This window comes from Rana temporaria, chromosome 5 (genome assembly GCF_905171775.1).
Source record: "Rana temporaria chromosome 5, aRanTem1.1, whole genome shotgun sequence".
Taxonomy (NCBI): Eukaryota; Metazoa; Chordata; class Amphibia; order Anura; family Ranidae; genus Rana; species Rana temporaria.
The window spans coordinates 359,658,205-359,673,935 of record NC_053493.1 but is presented as its reverse complement, the minus strand read 5'-3'; the positions used below and the strand labels follow the sequence as shown (position 1 = coordinate 359,673,935).

The 15,731-nt window shown below is 45.2% G+C and overlaps 1 protein-coding gene across 2 annotated transcripts in view; it reads right to left on the bottom strand.

Annotated features, from left to right (window-relative positions):
- Nucleotides 1-15,731, bottom strand: part of CCNE2 (cyclin E2) — a 39,162-nt gene that overhangs the window by 3,244 nt on the left and 20,187 nt on the right. The window contains exons 1-11 of one of the 2 annotated variants that reach the window (XM_040354704.1): nt 11,911-11,977; nt 9,403-9,437; nt 7,411-7,495; nt 6,216-6,275; nt 5,161-5,315; nt 4,746-4,881; nt 3,774-3,920; nt 3,196-3,291; nt 2,965-3,099; nt 1,756-1,867; nt 974-1,131 (exon numbers count right to left, since the gene is read on the bottom strand). In XM_040354704.1, coding sequence (XP_040210638.1) covers nt 974-1,131; nt 1,756-1,867; nt 2,965-3,099; nt 3,196-3,291; nt 3,774-3,920; nt 4,746-4,881; nt 5,161-5,315; nt 6,216-6,275; nt 7,411-7,495; nt 9,403-9,416 — 1,098 coding nt within the window. In that variant the 5' untranslated portion in view covers nt 9,417-9,437; nt 11,911-11,977. Of the gene's footprint in view, nt 1-973; nt 1,132-1,755; nt 1,868-2,964; nt 3,100-3,195; nt 3,292-3,773; nt 3,921-4,745; nt 4,882-5,160; nt 5,316-6,215; nt 6,276-7,410; nt 7,496-9,402; nt 9,438-11,910; nt 11,978-15,731 lie in introns of those variants that run through there. The other variant, XM_040354705.1, reaches the window with a different exon arrangement.

Genomic DNA, 15,731 nt, shown 5'->3' with positions numbered 1-15,731 from the left:
TTTTGTGTATTTTCAGTTTTGTAGGAACACACTACAGTCCTGGTTTCCTATGGATGTATTTCACACCTGTGCATTTGATGGAAAAGGGCCAGGGATTTTTTTTGGTTCCATAGACTTCAATGGATCAAAAATGTGTATTGCAAAATGCACCTGGAATCTGCATAGATGAGCTTTAGGCCTAAAGCGGTAGTAAAGCCTGCTTTGTGATTTCTACCTACAGGCAAGTCTATAAAAAGGAATGGGTGCTCAACCTGTGGCCCTCCAGCTGTTGCAGGATAAGTCCCATCATGCCTCAGCGAGTCATGGTTGTAACTGTCAGCCTTACTATGCATCATGGGACTTGTAGTTTCACAACAGCTGGAGGGCCACAGATTGAGCAACCATGCTATAAGGCTCACCTGTGGGTAAAATGAATATTTCATAAACATGCATCGTTTAGGAGATATTCACCCTGGATGCAGCTGACAACATCGCGGCTCCAGCCAATCACAAAGCCAGAGCATGTGTACCCTGAAGAAAGAGCAGGCACAGATGGCAGCCCTCTCAGCTATGACATTGTGCCACAGTAGGGGCTTCATTCTAAAAGGCAATTATATCATAATGTGCCAGTATGCAATTGCCTTACAGGATTTTTTTTTTTAGATACTCTAGTTTGGGAGGGTTACACAAATTTTAAATGTGATCGTCCCTATTTAGGCAAAAAGGGCCCATTTCACCTCACAGGCAGGTGTCTAACCACATTTCCTTCTCATGTACATATGACCACCATAACTCTGTATAGGAAAAAACAATCCAAAAAAAAGGAGACAGGCAAGTATATATAAAAGAAGTTAGTGACAGGAAGGTAAAGTGTTAACTGTAGTATAATAACTACAGTATTTTCTTATCAACCATAAAACAAAAGCAATGTCACACAAGATTTAATTTCTGCCACCCCTTCCTCTAGAAGAAGACAGGGTGTCAGTACACATACCAGCATGTCAAGGTAGTCCAAGTGAGTTTGGATGTTGTGTCGATCTTCTGCAGAAACCTTCTTAAATGCTTTCAGTTTTACTGGTGGGTTTCTCTTCACCACTTTTGCAAACGGGCTCATCCAGCAGACTGATTGAGAAATTTCTTCCCAATTCAGACCTATGAGGAAATAAAGCAATATTATTTTATGCCAAATCATAAGTCCCATAAGGAACTTTTGCATACATTTTTGAGATTAAGGATGCTCATCTGCCAAAATTAAGTGACCCATCCACTATGGGCTTAGGGGTAATGTTTTTCCTCAGCAAGTCAAATTCACAAGAAGCAGGGGAGGACTACTACCTGCATCCTTCTATCGTGGGGATTCAGTAAATCTGTGCAGGGGCAGCCTAGGTTAACTCAAAGAGGGCAGCTGCCATTCCCAACTTTTTGGGAGGAGGTGAAGAAGAGGTGCCTTTCCATTTGATTTAACAGATAATGAAGCATGTGCATAACCATTGTCAGTGGCTAACAGTTTTAAAAGAGCCCTATTGCCAACAGGGATAATAAGGAAAATAAATAAAGTGCTAGTTGCCAGGATTTTGCCATTAATACTTTGAGATGTTGACAAAGCACGTCAGAATCAGCAGCCATTAATCAACATTTTTTGGAAACGAGAAAAAAATAGTAGCCTTCCCCCTCTTACTACAGACTTGCTGAAATCTAGATTATATATTTAAAAATATATAATAAATACAAAAAAAAAAAAAGAGGGGGGGATTCCCACACTCAGAAAACCCTTACCTGTTGCCTTTGCTACTACTTCCATTGAAGTAAAGTGGTATAAAGCTGCAGCTGCCAGAATCCTATACTGGAAATCCAGAGAGGTAATATGGAGGATGCACAGATCTAGAAGCTGCAATGACAAGCACAAAACATTTTATTTACAGGACACCATTTAGAATTTTTTTTTGATTAACAGGATTAGTAAAAACACAGAAGTCAAATTGGAAACTTAAATGGCATGCCTAAAACTACTAAGATAAGGGATCAGTTTCACAAAATGATTAACAAGTTAAATATTTCTCACTCACAAAATGGCGGCATTCATTTAGTTATCAGCAGAAGGAAACCATTAAATAGCACGTGAGTTCATTTGCATTAACAAAAGGGGTTGTAAACCCTCAGATGAAAACTTCTGTCACTGACCAGTCCCCCGGGTTTACTCACCTGAATCCCATTATCCCCCACCGGAGACGCGCTCTTGATTGGATAGATTGATCGCAGCGCAGCCATTGGCTCCTGCTGCTGTCAATCAAAGACACAGGCCGAGTCCTACATTTCGGCATCTAGCAACACAGATAAACCATAAAGGCCCCTTTCACACTTGCGGATCGTAAGTCCGCTTTTTCATCCATCCGTGTGCGGATAAAAAAAGGGACATACATTGGTCCCTATGAGATCGCGGGTGTCAGCGGATGAACATCCACTCACGCCCGCCTCCGCATTCCTCCGATTCTGCAGACGGAGGAAAACCCTATTTTTCCTTCCGTCTGCAGGTCGGATGAACACTGACAGACGGTCCGTGTTCATCCTATTCCCCCCATAGGGGAGAGCGGAGAAAAGCACAGTGTGCGGGGACCGCCCTGTCATCCGCCAGCTCAGCGGGGGATCAACGGAGCGATCCCCGCTGAGCAAACAGAGGTTCACAGGGCGGATCATTACTGATCTGCCCCATGTGAAAGGGCACTTCGTAGCTTCAGCAGGTATTTTTGGTGTAAAAAAAAAAAAAGGCAGAACACACAGAACTGCAATTGTTGGTCAAATGTGCTAGCTCCTTTCCCAGTACCTGCCTTGTCATTGACCTGGAACAAGCATGCCATATACTTGATCCAATTCATTGGATAGGGCAAAAAACAGTCCTAAGGCTTTTACCTGCAAACACACAGTATCTACATATTGCCCTTCATATATTTCTATATGTGAGAATAACCTTTGCACTCCGGTGCTTACCTGTGCTATTTGGATGAATTTTTCCTGTGAATACTGAGGTAGAAGAAGCTTAGGGGACTCTTTCAGAGATGAGACTTGAAGATAAAGATTTAACCAGCCAGCTGCAGTCATGGGACCAAGTTCCCATTTTAGAGCCTAAAAAGGAGGAGACACAATAAATAAGACATCATCATTTATGAATACCGATTACAAATCCACAACCTTCTAACAGCTGAACATCACAGGACATACCTTCAGTATAATGAGTTCAATTTGAATAATATCTTCCTCACTGCAAGCCCCATCAGTAACATAGGCAAACTCATGAAGTTTAGGAGGATATATTTCCTGAGGGGAGGGAAAAAAAAAAAAAAAAAACACACACATTACATACTGATAAAAAGATATATATGAAGCATTTAGAAATCACAACTTTTCCCATCAAGACTTGTAAAACACACTTATTTCCCCCCATTAAATTTCTGTTGGAATGCCTGTGTTTACTTGTCCATTCCTATCAAAATTAAAGTGGATTTCTGTATCCATAGCGCATAAAGAGAAGGCCGCTTTACAGAAATGACAGGCCCTGCAGGAGTGACCATTTCACTACAGTAAACTTGAAGTCATAAGGAGCTGCAAAGATTTGAATCACTCCCATTTCTGCAGTAGCATAAAGCCTAGTTTATCTATGATCTATATCACACACACACACACACACACACACACACACACATTTCTGATTGGCACCACAGCTGCACCAAGATGCCTTTTCCCTTTTGTACAATCAAAAAAAAGTTAAAATAAATCTACACACCAAGAACTGCACTTGCCTCTATTTTTGAAGCAATGAATAAGCATGTCACCCCAATAAGCTGGAGCATGCCTTTGCTGATAGACGTCTGGGTTAACATAAATCTGTCGAAGAAATCTTGAGCCAGGTAAAAGGTTTCTCTGTGCAGCGAATAAACTTCTGAAACCTGATTAAAGAAAAATAAGATCAATTATAATGGGGTCATGCATTGTCAATCCCTACATAAAGAGCCACAAAATATTTACAAGTACCCAAAAATAAGTAAAAGCAACATGTGTACTTGTTTCAAGGCACCATCCAGGTCCACACATAGCAAACAGAAGCATGGAGTAGTTACCTACGTGAATGAGGCCCATTTCGTTAACCTCCTGAGGCTTGATTCACACCTATACATTTAGTGTTTTTTGCATATTGGCACTACAGAACGTGTTCCATAGGAAACCATGTTAAATGGACTATAGTGCAAATCTGCAAAAATGCATGAACACTGCATAGGTGTGAATCCAGCCTAAATGGCCAGGCAGCGCCAGCGTTAAGAGGTTTATTGGAGGGGCCTTAAGAGCACAGCTTGTGATACAAAAACTCCTGATCGCTGCACGTGCCCATGGCTGTATGGACAGCAATTTACGCAAACATGCAGCCCCTCTGTGCCAAGAGGCCACATATTTCCATGCGGCCGGCGCCAACGGGGTAACATTAAACATTTTAACGCAGGTAACGGGTTAACATTAAACATTTTAACGCAGGTACAGCTTTTTAGGCTGGATTCACACCTATGCATTTTTAGTGCATTTTGCACTACAGAACGGGTTCCATAGGAAACAATGTTTTAAATGGACTGTAGGGCAAATCTGCAAAAAGCATTAAAAATGCATAGGTGTGAATCCAGCCTAAATGTGATTCCAAGGCCTAAATGATCACTGCTAACAGTATAGAACAAGCAGCTTTATGGAGGGCAAACAAGAAACACCACACAGGAAAATGCACTTACCTCTATTAGCCAGTCCAATAGAATAGAGCGCATGTCAGGAGTTAGTGCACTGTGCGGTTGAAGCATCTGGCTTGAGTGGATGTATTTGTTCTCTTTGTTTAGCAGCTTAAGCCACACATCTTTTGAGTTGCCCCAACTAAAAAACAAACAAATATATTATTAAAATGTAAAAAGTTTTTTTGCCCTTCCTTTCAAACAAGCAAATTTGTAGTTGGGATAATTGATGCTTCTAATTAGATCACACCCCCTTCAAATTAAAATTTTACTTTTAAACATTCTTTCAAAGCCCAGATAAGTTACGATGTTCCACCCCACCCAATCCCCTTTCACTGCAGGGGAATCGGGAGCTAAAGCCTGATAATTGCAGGGTTTGGTTGTAAATGCAATGGATTATGGATGAAGGGGCGACTCCCACCTGAGGTCTGGTAATGGAGATGGAGTTATGAAGAGATTCTGGAAGCGGTATCGCGTAAATCTTGAGACATCAGGCGTGTCAGGAGATTCCTTTTGTGGAGTTTCAATAAGAACACATGGGGTAGTCGCTCCAGCCGTTATCTGTGACCAGCAGCTCTGCAGAAAATAAAGCAGACAGATTAATGTACACCATCACTGCCAATGAAAGGTCTACCACAAATGATAAGAATTTGCAGGAAACTACACCCACAAAACCCAGGACAGCAGTCTTTTACAGCAAGCCGTTTAGTGCTACAACAAACATGGGACGGGTCTAGTAATATGGAATACTATAAACCAGTCAAAACATGAACAAGAGTACAAAACATGTTCCTGAAATGGATGTTACTACTGGGTTCCCCCCATAAACCACATTTCTGCTAAGGGGACAACGGCCATCGCAAAACCTTAGTTTATCTCCATTATAAAACAGAGGTTGCACACCAGTGACCACATACATCCTATACAAGGATACAAAGACTGACAGCTGTCAGAGTTCTGCTGGAAGTTATCACGCCACTATAACCATTCCAGAAGTTTAACTGCCACATCTTATGGCTACTCCTTGGAGTATAATCAAAGCCATTTTAGTCATACTGTAGGTCACAGGTGTGCAGTTAGTTCTGCACGCTTGTGACCCGCTTTCAGCCAACAGCGGGCTAAAGTCTGACTGTCAACGTCACTCAACCGGTCCATGGCTTGGATCCACCCAGATGCCTGGACCGGCATCCGTATCAGCCTCTCAACCATGCGCTGAGAATCTGAGCGAGCCCCTCCCCCTGCCCAGCACTCCAGTGAGTACAGGAGGGGGCAGAGAAGAGAGTCAGTGACCAACAGTCCCAGCTCCCTGCTCAGAGCGAAGGGGAGAGCTGAGCGATCGATCAGCAGTGCTTTACCGCTCAGTTCTCACTGCAAAGCCGACAGATACAGCATCAGATCAATGCTGCATCCACCTAGGCAAGTATAAAGGTTTCGTTTTTTTTTTCCCCCAATGGCAATACTTCTTGTTGAAGTTACCTGGATCTCATAGTTGTGTCTCTTTGTGTCCTGTAGATGTTCTTGCGGTACCTTTATTTCCTGTAAAAGAATAAAGCCATGAGATTAACAATCAAGTCTGCCCAAAGCCTTATTTAGTCTATATGCAATTCATCTCTTGTGCTGTAGTCCATTGCTTGCCACACACAGCTTTATTTTTCTGCTCACAGGCTAAGAAAAATAATTCTCCCATCCATGCCAACCTTGCATTTAGAGGCACTATTGTATTCGGTGGCCACGGTTCCTGCGGTTGCCTGAATACAGGTGCATGGCTGACTGCAGCAATGTGCTAGTTGGCAATTTCCCCAAGTAGGTGGTTGCAGGGCCACTTGCTATTTGTATTATGGGTGATTCAACTGAAATTCAGACTGTCAATAGGGGTCTTAGGTCAAGCACTTCCACCAAGAGCAGCCAAGCAACCCCAAAGCCAACATGATACATCAGATTTCCCTTGCAAATATAAAAACTGTGCTCAGAAAACCAGAGTTTCCAGTGTGTATCCCTAGTTATACAGTGCCGAGTTTGTGATACAGAATGCTCCGTGAAGTTGTATGACCATGGTGCAAAGTTAAATAGCAATCATAAAATAACCCACAGTGCATCACTTCTAGCTGGTCCCAGCATGCACCAAGGCTGAGCAGAGTGCTACTGCATGACTCCCAAACACATAGTACCCAAACCCATAGTACCCAGGGAAGCCACGCTGTCCACGTTAGTCCCTGTCGAAGGGAACCAAGCCACCTCCATCCTGTACTGAGGATGGGTCTTTGGGGGCAATCTAGCAGAAAACCCTACCAGCTATGCCCAGGGTAGCCAGTTAGGTAAAGAAGCGGGAGGAAGAAACATCCAGAGAAAGGGGCCTCCCTCACCCAGTTTGCGGGTGATGCATTTCCTCCGTATAGAGGAAACACTAAAGCAGACTAGTTCAGCAGAAGGACTCTCTTTTAAAGTCTTTGGTGATGAGCTTCCTGCTAAAAGGAGGTGCCTAAATCTCATCTGCTGTCCTGGAAGACGATTTGGTAAAAAGTTCTCATGTGAAATGCGACTCATCACAACCCACGCCAGTGAAAGATGGCATTCAGTTGGTTACTACATACACGTATACTATTGAATTAAGTTGGCATGAAGGGGAACAGAAAACATATGGCCCAAGGAGTCAACCACTGTATGGGCCTACCTCAGCTTTTCGCTTTCTTACAGCAATTCCAGATGGACATTGGTTTTCCGTATCGGCATTACCATTTCTTGCTTGTAGACGACCACTGCAATTAATAAAAAGTTGAAGATGGGTTAGGTTATTTTCTTTAGTTACTTTTTAGTTCTATGCCAGACATGGCCAAATGGCTACAAGAAATACATGTATTCCAACCATCAACCAGGTGACTACTAGCTGAATAATATTTGGCCTACAAGGCATGAGTTTTAAATGTTGCGGAAAAGCTTCCAACATGCTGGAAAATGTTGAGCACAGAAAGTAAAACTGTCTACCCAAGTGTGAGCCACATTGCCCAGGTAGGTAGTCGGGTCCTGGTGATGTGAGAATGTTAGCGTTTCATTATTCAGCACATGACAAAATGTATGTATCTGGTACAAGAGTGACCTAAACCCCTGGAGCACTATACACTTCTCTGTGCTTGGCAACCTATTCCTGGTGATCCAACACATGGCAGGGCATTGCTTTAATGCCATGGTCTCCAAACTGTGGCTTGCGGGCCGAATACGGCCCTTTGCGTACATTTATTAGGTCCTTCGGGGGCACCATTCCTCCTCCCAGTGACCACTATGTCTGGGGAATTGTTTACTCCCACCAACCCCAGGACATTTTCTACTTCCACTGGCCAGTCTGGCCCCTCTCAGTAAACTGGCCCTTGGTTTGGAGACCTGTGTTTTAATGCACTAGAGTTCCATTCAAAATTGCTCTGTAACACATGTGCACGGTGCATTATTTCATGTTACTGGAATATGAAAAAAAAAAAAAGTGTAAAACTGACCAACATGTCTATGCACCAGTAGCCCCCCTCCGATATGGCACATGGGTGCCCTGGACTCAGGACCTGGTTGGGATGGATTGCTTTCTTGCACACTGTGCAGGGCTGCATGGTGAAGGGCTAGTGAGCAGGGGTGATGGGAAGTGTGTGTATCTACAACTTCACCAAAATTAAATCTGTTCTATGTCGGAGCCAAGAAATCTAGGCCTCATGCAACCAGGCATGCCATGTGTGAGGGCCGTATCTGCCTGCAGAGGTGCTCCATGCATCCCACCCTTTCATGTCAATTGCAGCCACTACTTCCATTTTTGGGCAAACAGTCCTGGCAAAGGCGTATGCTATACTACGCCCATGTGAATGTGGTCAATCTGAACATTGTCGCTTGAAGAATGAAAGTGGCGCATGCGATTGTACCATCATTGGTTTCCTTTTTCGAAACATATTCCAGCATGATGAATTCGATTATTTTTGTGTCGCAATTGAAAGTGCCCATCACAGCTGGCACACTAATGAGAAAAAACAAATGACCCAGAATTTTTATTCAGCTTGACTCGTATGTGGCCTGCTTTAGTGTGCCGCAGGAAACCCTGAAGATCAGATATTGTATGATACAGAAGAGACCCCCTAGGGCCAGAGATCACCCCCAAAACTAGTGCCCGGGCAGCCATGTTCACTGACCCTGGTAAAATATGCAACTCGCCAGAATATCCAACCATATCCGTCACTTCCGGGTGGTTAAAACCCACAGTAATTGCAGATTTTGGTGAATTTGTGTTTGGAGACTACAGCGGCAACAGAATGCAGTCAGGTAAAGGAACATTTGGATGTTTTCACAGCGCAGCGGCCAACGGGGACGAAGTTGTCGCCGCCTCTGTGGCGGCCATTTTGTTGGTTAGTGTCGAAGCAGAGCAACAATCTCCGCTCATAATACTGTGATCCAGACTGCATTTGGTTGCTGCTCGTGTCAAAACACGTATTCCTCATGTGAAATTGCTGCAAAGAAATCTGCAATTAATCACGTTTTAAATAAACCGGTTAAGTGACGTGGTTCGATATTCTGCCAAGTTGCCTATTTTGTCAGAACACTGGCTGTGCCAGATAATGTGACAAGTGCACTGAAAAACCTGAAAATGTTTAGAAAACAATGATGTGTATGAGAGGAAACATGAACAACAACCTACCTTCTTCTGGACATTATTCAGGAATGAGAAACTTTCTGCAAAACACAACAAAACAAAAAGTGTTACTTATGATGACATTATACGCGATTGTTTATATACTTTTATATTACACATACATAAATACACGCATGGGGGGGGGGGGCAGTATGCTGCTGTCAGATCTGTGTCCAGTGAACATAGCGGCGCTGTATACTATGGTGAAGTACAGAACACTTGTGAGAGTCCCATGTACAAGGCTCCTGCACACGGGTGTCAGTAACACCAGGAAGTGACAGGTGAGGGGCAGCAAGACAGGAGGGGGCGCTATGACAGCAGCTACCTCACAGTAATGTTGGCACTGCTTGGGGTCCGGGTCCCTCAGAACGCCCCCCCCCCCCCCCGTAAGGCCAGGTATACACCAGTGTAGTGCATTTTGGGCGCAGTGCGATTAGATGCCTATTTTACGCATTTTTCCATTGACTTCTATCAGAACGCACATTGTCACAAACGCACGTCAAAGTCTCACATGCTGGATCCTGGATGCGCCTTCAGAAAATGCGAGTTCTAATAGAAGCCCATGGGAACACGCCTAAAAACGTGCATCTAATCACCCAACATGCAGAGCAGCCGTGTCACCGCGGCCTTGCATATAAGGCTGTACACGCCATGATCCATGGGAGGTGCCGCCACATGCAACTAATGCAGATCAATGGGGCCGCCCTGCGGTTGTGTGCGATGCTCAGGATTGGGGCATTTAAAGGGTTAAATCAGGTGGTGAGGTGGCAACAGATCTCCTCACTGCCACCTCTGAGAAGTGATCAGCGTGTGGAAATGCTTTTCAGAGGAGAGGTGAATGAGCCCCCCATCCGGTGCAGGACGACTCGGGGTGATATATAAAAAAATAGTACACCCCCACCTATATCCATACACAGTGTACACCCCTCAGCTATACCCATCCAGCTGCTATTACAATGATGTGAGGAGATGGAGGTGGCTGCAGCAGACGAGGGGTTAATGTCCCGTGCTCTCAGTTATGTGTCCGGTAATCGGTGACAATGAGAAGTTAGAGATGTGAGGTGTCAGGGAAGAGGGAGAATGGTTTTGGGGTGCGGGGTGGGTATCCGGTCTCCTGGGACCCCGGGCCCGGCACTCTCCCGCCAATCAATGAGGACGACACACCGACCGGGCCCCGGAGAGGACACACACAGGGGCCCCGAACTGAGCGGGCTTCTTCTTCCGCGCCAATTTATCGGCGCCCTCCGCCTTCCCTCCAATACCGGACTGAGGGGGCGGAGAGACTCGACACCCGGATCCGCCAGATGGAGATTACCCGCCACCCCATCCCCCACTGTGTGCACACCGATCACCTCATCCATCCCCCGAAAATACCACACATCACTACACCCCAAAAATCACTTACCACCCCTAATTATTCCCTGCACCATCCACACATCACCCCAAAAACATTAACCCCAGCATCACCCCCTCACCTCCTGTACCTGGGGGGGGGGGTCAATAACCCCCTTCACTGCCAGCACTATACATTACATACACCCAACACCCAACACACCCCCCCCCCCCCTCAATCATCCCCAGCACCCCTCATTTAACATTACCCCCTTTACCATTCATTATTCTCATCTACACCCCCCCATATATTCCTAATACTCATCACCCCAATACCAACCCCCCTGTACCCCCTCAGTGCACTATTTGGCGGGGTGGTGACCCATTAACCCCTGCATTGCCGCCAATACAAGGAGCTGCCCATCAATCCAGATCTACACAGAAAGAGCTGCACAGGCCTTTATTAACCCCTTCACTGCTGTGGGGGGAAAAAATGATCCCCTCCCTAATAAGAATTCTACAGCCAGGATCACTACACCCCCCATACCACCATTCTGGGGGGGCTCCTACTAGTATAAAGCCTCTTAACCCTTCCACTGCTGTACAAAAACTTGCACCCCCATATTGTACACCCAGATCCCCCATATCACTGTACATCCACCCCATATTGTACACCCAGATCCCCCCCATATACCGCCATACTGGGGGGCAGCTGTTAGCTTAATGTGTTAACACCTTGACTGCTGGGCAATATACCCCTCCCCCATTCTATGATAATCAATAAAAAAAATCTGGAGCCAGGATCAAATCCCCCCCCCCCACACACACATTGTACACCCCCCGGATCAGTGTCCCCCCACATTGTACACCCGGATCAGTGTCCCCCAGACAGGAGGGGGGGGTCTATCTCCAATTAACCCTCTCAGTGCCAGCTCCCCCCACACTGATCAATAAGCATGCAGACAGTGTGATCAGGACAATCCATGCCCCTCCATCCCCCACCTTTCCCGCCCCCGGTCTGCACACACTCGGTGGCCGGACACCAGACGCGGGATCCCCGGTCCCGCTCAAATCCTGAACCGCCCGAAGTCTATTAAGACGTGTCTTCCGGGTGTGTGGGGGGATATGAGGAGACAAGGAGAGGATTGAATGGAGGGAATGTCCCGCCAGTCCCACACTCACCGATCACACAACACACACCGACCTCCTTTCACCGGGATCTCAGCTGATCAGCTGGCGCCAAGCCTCTATATACCGGGAGGAGGGACTGCGCATGCGCCCCGCCCCCAGCCACAGCCACTCTGCAGGTTGCCCCCCACTGCCTGCTACTAGACAAGGCTGGGGGAGGGGAGGAGAGGCTTGTCACCTTACTGTATTGCTGGACAGGGACACCCAGGTGTGAGGGGCTGGGGGAGGGGAGGCACTGCTCTCTATATATAGGGGGGATAACAGAGGGGTGTACATCTATAGGGGGGACATACAGGGGTGTACACCTCCTGGGGGGCTGGGTACATCTATAGGGGGGACATAGAGGGATGTACAGTCCCTATAGGGGGGACATAGAAGGGTGTACACCTCCTGGGGGGCTGGGGTATATCTATAGTGGGCATAGAGGGGTGTCTAGTCCCTTGGGGGGCTGGGGTACATCTATAGGGCTACATAGAGGGATGTACAGTCTCTATATGGGGACATAGAGGGGTGTACACCTCCTGGGGGGCTGGGGTACATCTATAGGGGGCATAGAAGAATGTACACCTCCTGGAGGACTTCTATGGGGGGACACATAGTACACCTCCTGGGGAGCTGGGCTACATAGAGGGGTTTACACCTCCTGGAGGGCTGGGGTACATCTATAGGGGTACATAGAGGGGTTTACACCTCCTGGAGGACTGGGGCACATCTATAGGGCTACATAGAGGGGTTTACACCTCCTGGAGGGATGGGGCACATCTATAGGGGTACATAGAGGGGTTTACACCTGGAAATGCTGGGGTACATCTATAGGGCTACATAGAAGGATGTACACCTCCTGGGGGGCTAGGGTACACTGAACGAGGTCCATACACAGAGCAATGTATGGTCGATCAGGTATAGGCAATTCACTATCGATTAAAGCACACTTTGTGATCAACTGAAAACATTGATCATTCATTAATCTGAGCCATCTTTTAAAACAAATCGGTTTATTGATCTGTGTTACAATCAGTTCACCAACACACACACACAGATATTTATTCGATCAGAAGTGACTGACAAAATTCTCCCAGGGCTGATCAACTTCGCAGAGCTGAAACTGATCAAGGTGTCACCAAATCGATCAGTTCAATCATATTGATAGATGTGTGGCCAACAATAAGGAAGGCTCACCTGATCCTCAATACAAATCTATCTGCATTGTAAGGTTTCAGATCTATGGTGGTAGAAGTGATGATCTGCAGGGATGAAGTAATGTGCAGGAAGTGAGCCCAGTGATGAGGGTCACTGTGTGCAGGAAGAAGGTGGCAGCCATGTTTAGCTACAAAGGATTGTAATGTAAATCTACACCTTCCCCAGACACTATTCACATGTGTGATAAGACCAGTGGAGAGCTGGAATGAGGAGTTTTATCTCAGAAGTCATGCTGGTTTCATTAGCAGTACAGTCACCCCCGTGTTGTGCAACGTTATACGATCATACTACCGAGCGAGCGATATTATACTATGATCCGATCGAACCGTGCAACGTTATACTATCATACTACCGACAGAACCGTGCAATGTTATACTATCATACTACCGACAGAACCGTGCAACGTTATACTATCATACTACCGACAGAACCGTGCAACGTTATACTATCATACTACCGACAGAACCGTGCAACGTTATACTATCATACTACCGACAGAACCGTGCAACGTTATACTATCATACTACAGACAGAATCGTGCAACGTTATACTATCATACTACCGACAGAACCGTGCAACGTTATACTATCATACTACCGACAGAACCGTGCAACGTTATACTATCATACTACCGACAGAACCGTGCAACGTTATACTATCATACTACAGACAGAATCGTGCAACGTTATACTATCATACTACCGACAGAACCGTGCAACGTTATACTATCATACTACCGACAGAACCGTGCAATGTTATACTATCATACTACCGACAGAACCGTGCAACGTTATACTATCATACTACCGACAGAACCGTGCAACGTTATACTATCATACTACCGACAGAACCGTGCAACGTTATACTATCATACTACCGACAGAACCGTGCAACGTTATACTATCATACTACCGACAGAACCGTGCAACGTTATACTATCATACTACCGACAGAACCGTGCAACGTTATACTATCATACTACCGACAGAACCGTGCAATGTTATACTATCATACTACCGACAGAACCGTGCAACGTTATACTATCATACTACCGACAGAACCGTGCAACGTTATACTATCATACTACCGACAGAACCGTGCAATGTTATACTATCATACTACCGGCAGAACCGTGCAACGTTATACTATCATACTACCGACAGAACCGTGCAACGTTATACTATCATACTACCGACAGAACCGTGCAACGTTATACTATCATACTACCGACAGAACCGTGCAACGTTATACTATCATACTACCGACAGAACCGTGCAATGTTATACTATCATACTACCGACAGAACCGTGCAACGTTATACTATCATACTACCGACAGAACCGTGCAACGTTATACTATCATACTACCGACAGAACCGTGCAACGTTATACTATCATACTACCGACAGAACCGTGCAACGTTATACTATCATACTACCGACAGAACCGTGCAACGTTATACTATCATACTACAGACAGAATCGTGCAACGTTATACTATCATACTACCGACAGAACCGTGCAACGTTATACGACCATCTAAACCATGCAATGTTACACTATCATACTACCGACAGAACCCTGCAACATTAAACGATCATACTACCGAGCGAGCGATATTATACTATGATCCGATCGAACCGTGCAATGTTATACTATCATACTGCCGAGCAAGCAATATTATACTATAATATGACCGAACCGTGCAATGTTATATGACCATCAAAACCATGCAATGTTATACTGTATCATGAAATGACTAACCGTGCCATGCAATGGTATAATATGATATAACAAACCATACAATGTTGTACTTCGATAAAACAAACCATACCGTGCAATGTTATACTATTGGTAAGTGTCCATACTGTGCAATGTTATACTGCATAGGGGGTTATGGGGGGGGGGGGGATGCCGTAGTCTGGCCTCACATACCCCGACAACCGACCTTTTGTTTGATAGATCATTTCCCACTATGGGTGGGGAGAATCTCCCCTCCATACATCACAGACCCCCCCCCCCCTTTTCATCGGGGGACCTAACACTTCTACTATACCAGGCCCCATAGGAAGAAGTGTATTGCTGGTAGTAAAAAAAAATCAAATTACAATCCTGCCCCTAAGTGATCTCTACATGAAGTCATATGATCATTGCTGAATGATCAGGAATAGATATGTATGATCAATTATATATCATTGTTGTATGATCAGGACTAGATATGTATGATCAATTATATATCATTGTTGTATGATCAGGAACAGATATGTATGATCAATTATATATTATTGCTGTATGATCATAAATATACATGTATGATCAATAATATATCATTGCTGTATGATCAGGACTAGAGATGTATGATCATGAATAGATATGTATGATCAATAATATATTATTGCTGTATGATCAGGAATCATGTAGGATCAGCAGGGTGTAAATCATGTGTGTATGTATGATGTGGCATGTAGTGAGCACACAATGTCTGCCCTTCCCCCTCTATGATGGAGCTCCAGCCTTGTGTGCTCTGTAGAGGTCACTGCTGTGCTTCCCTCCTTTCTCTGATATAATATAGATCCAGCATCGGTCACATTATTATTAATATTATAGAGGGGGGAGG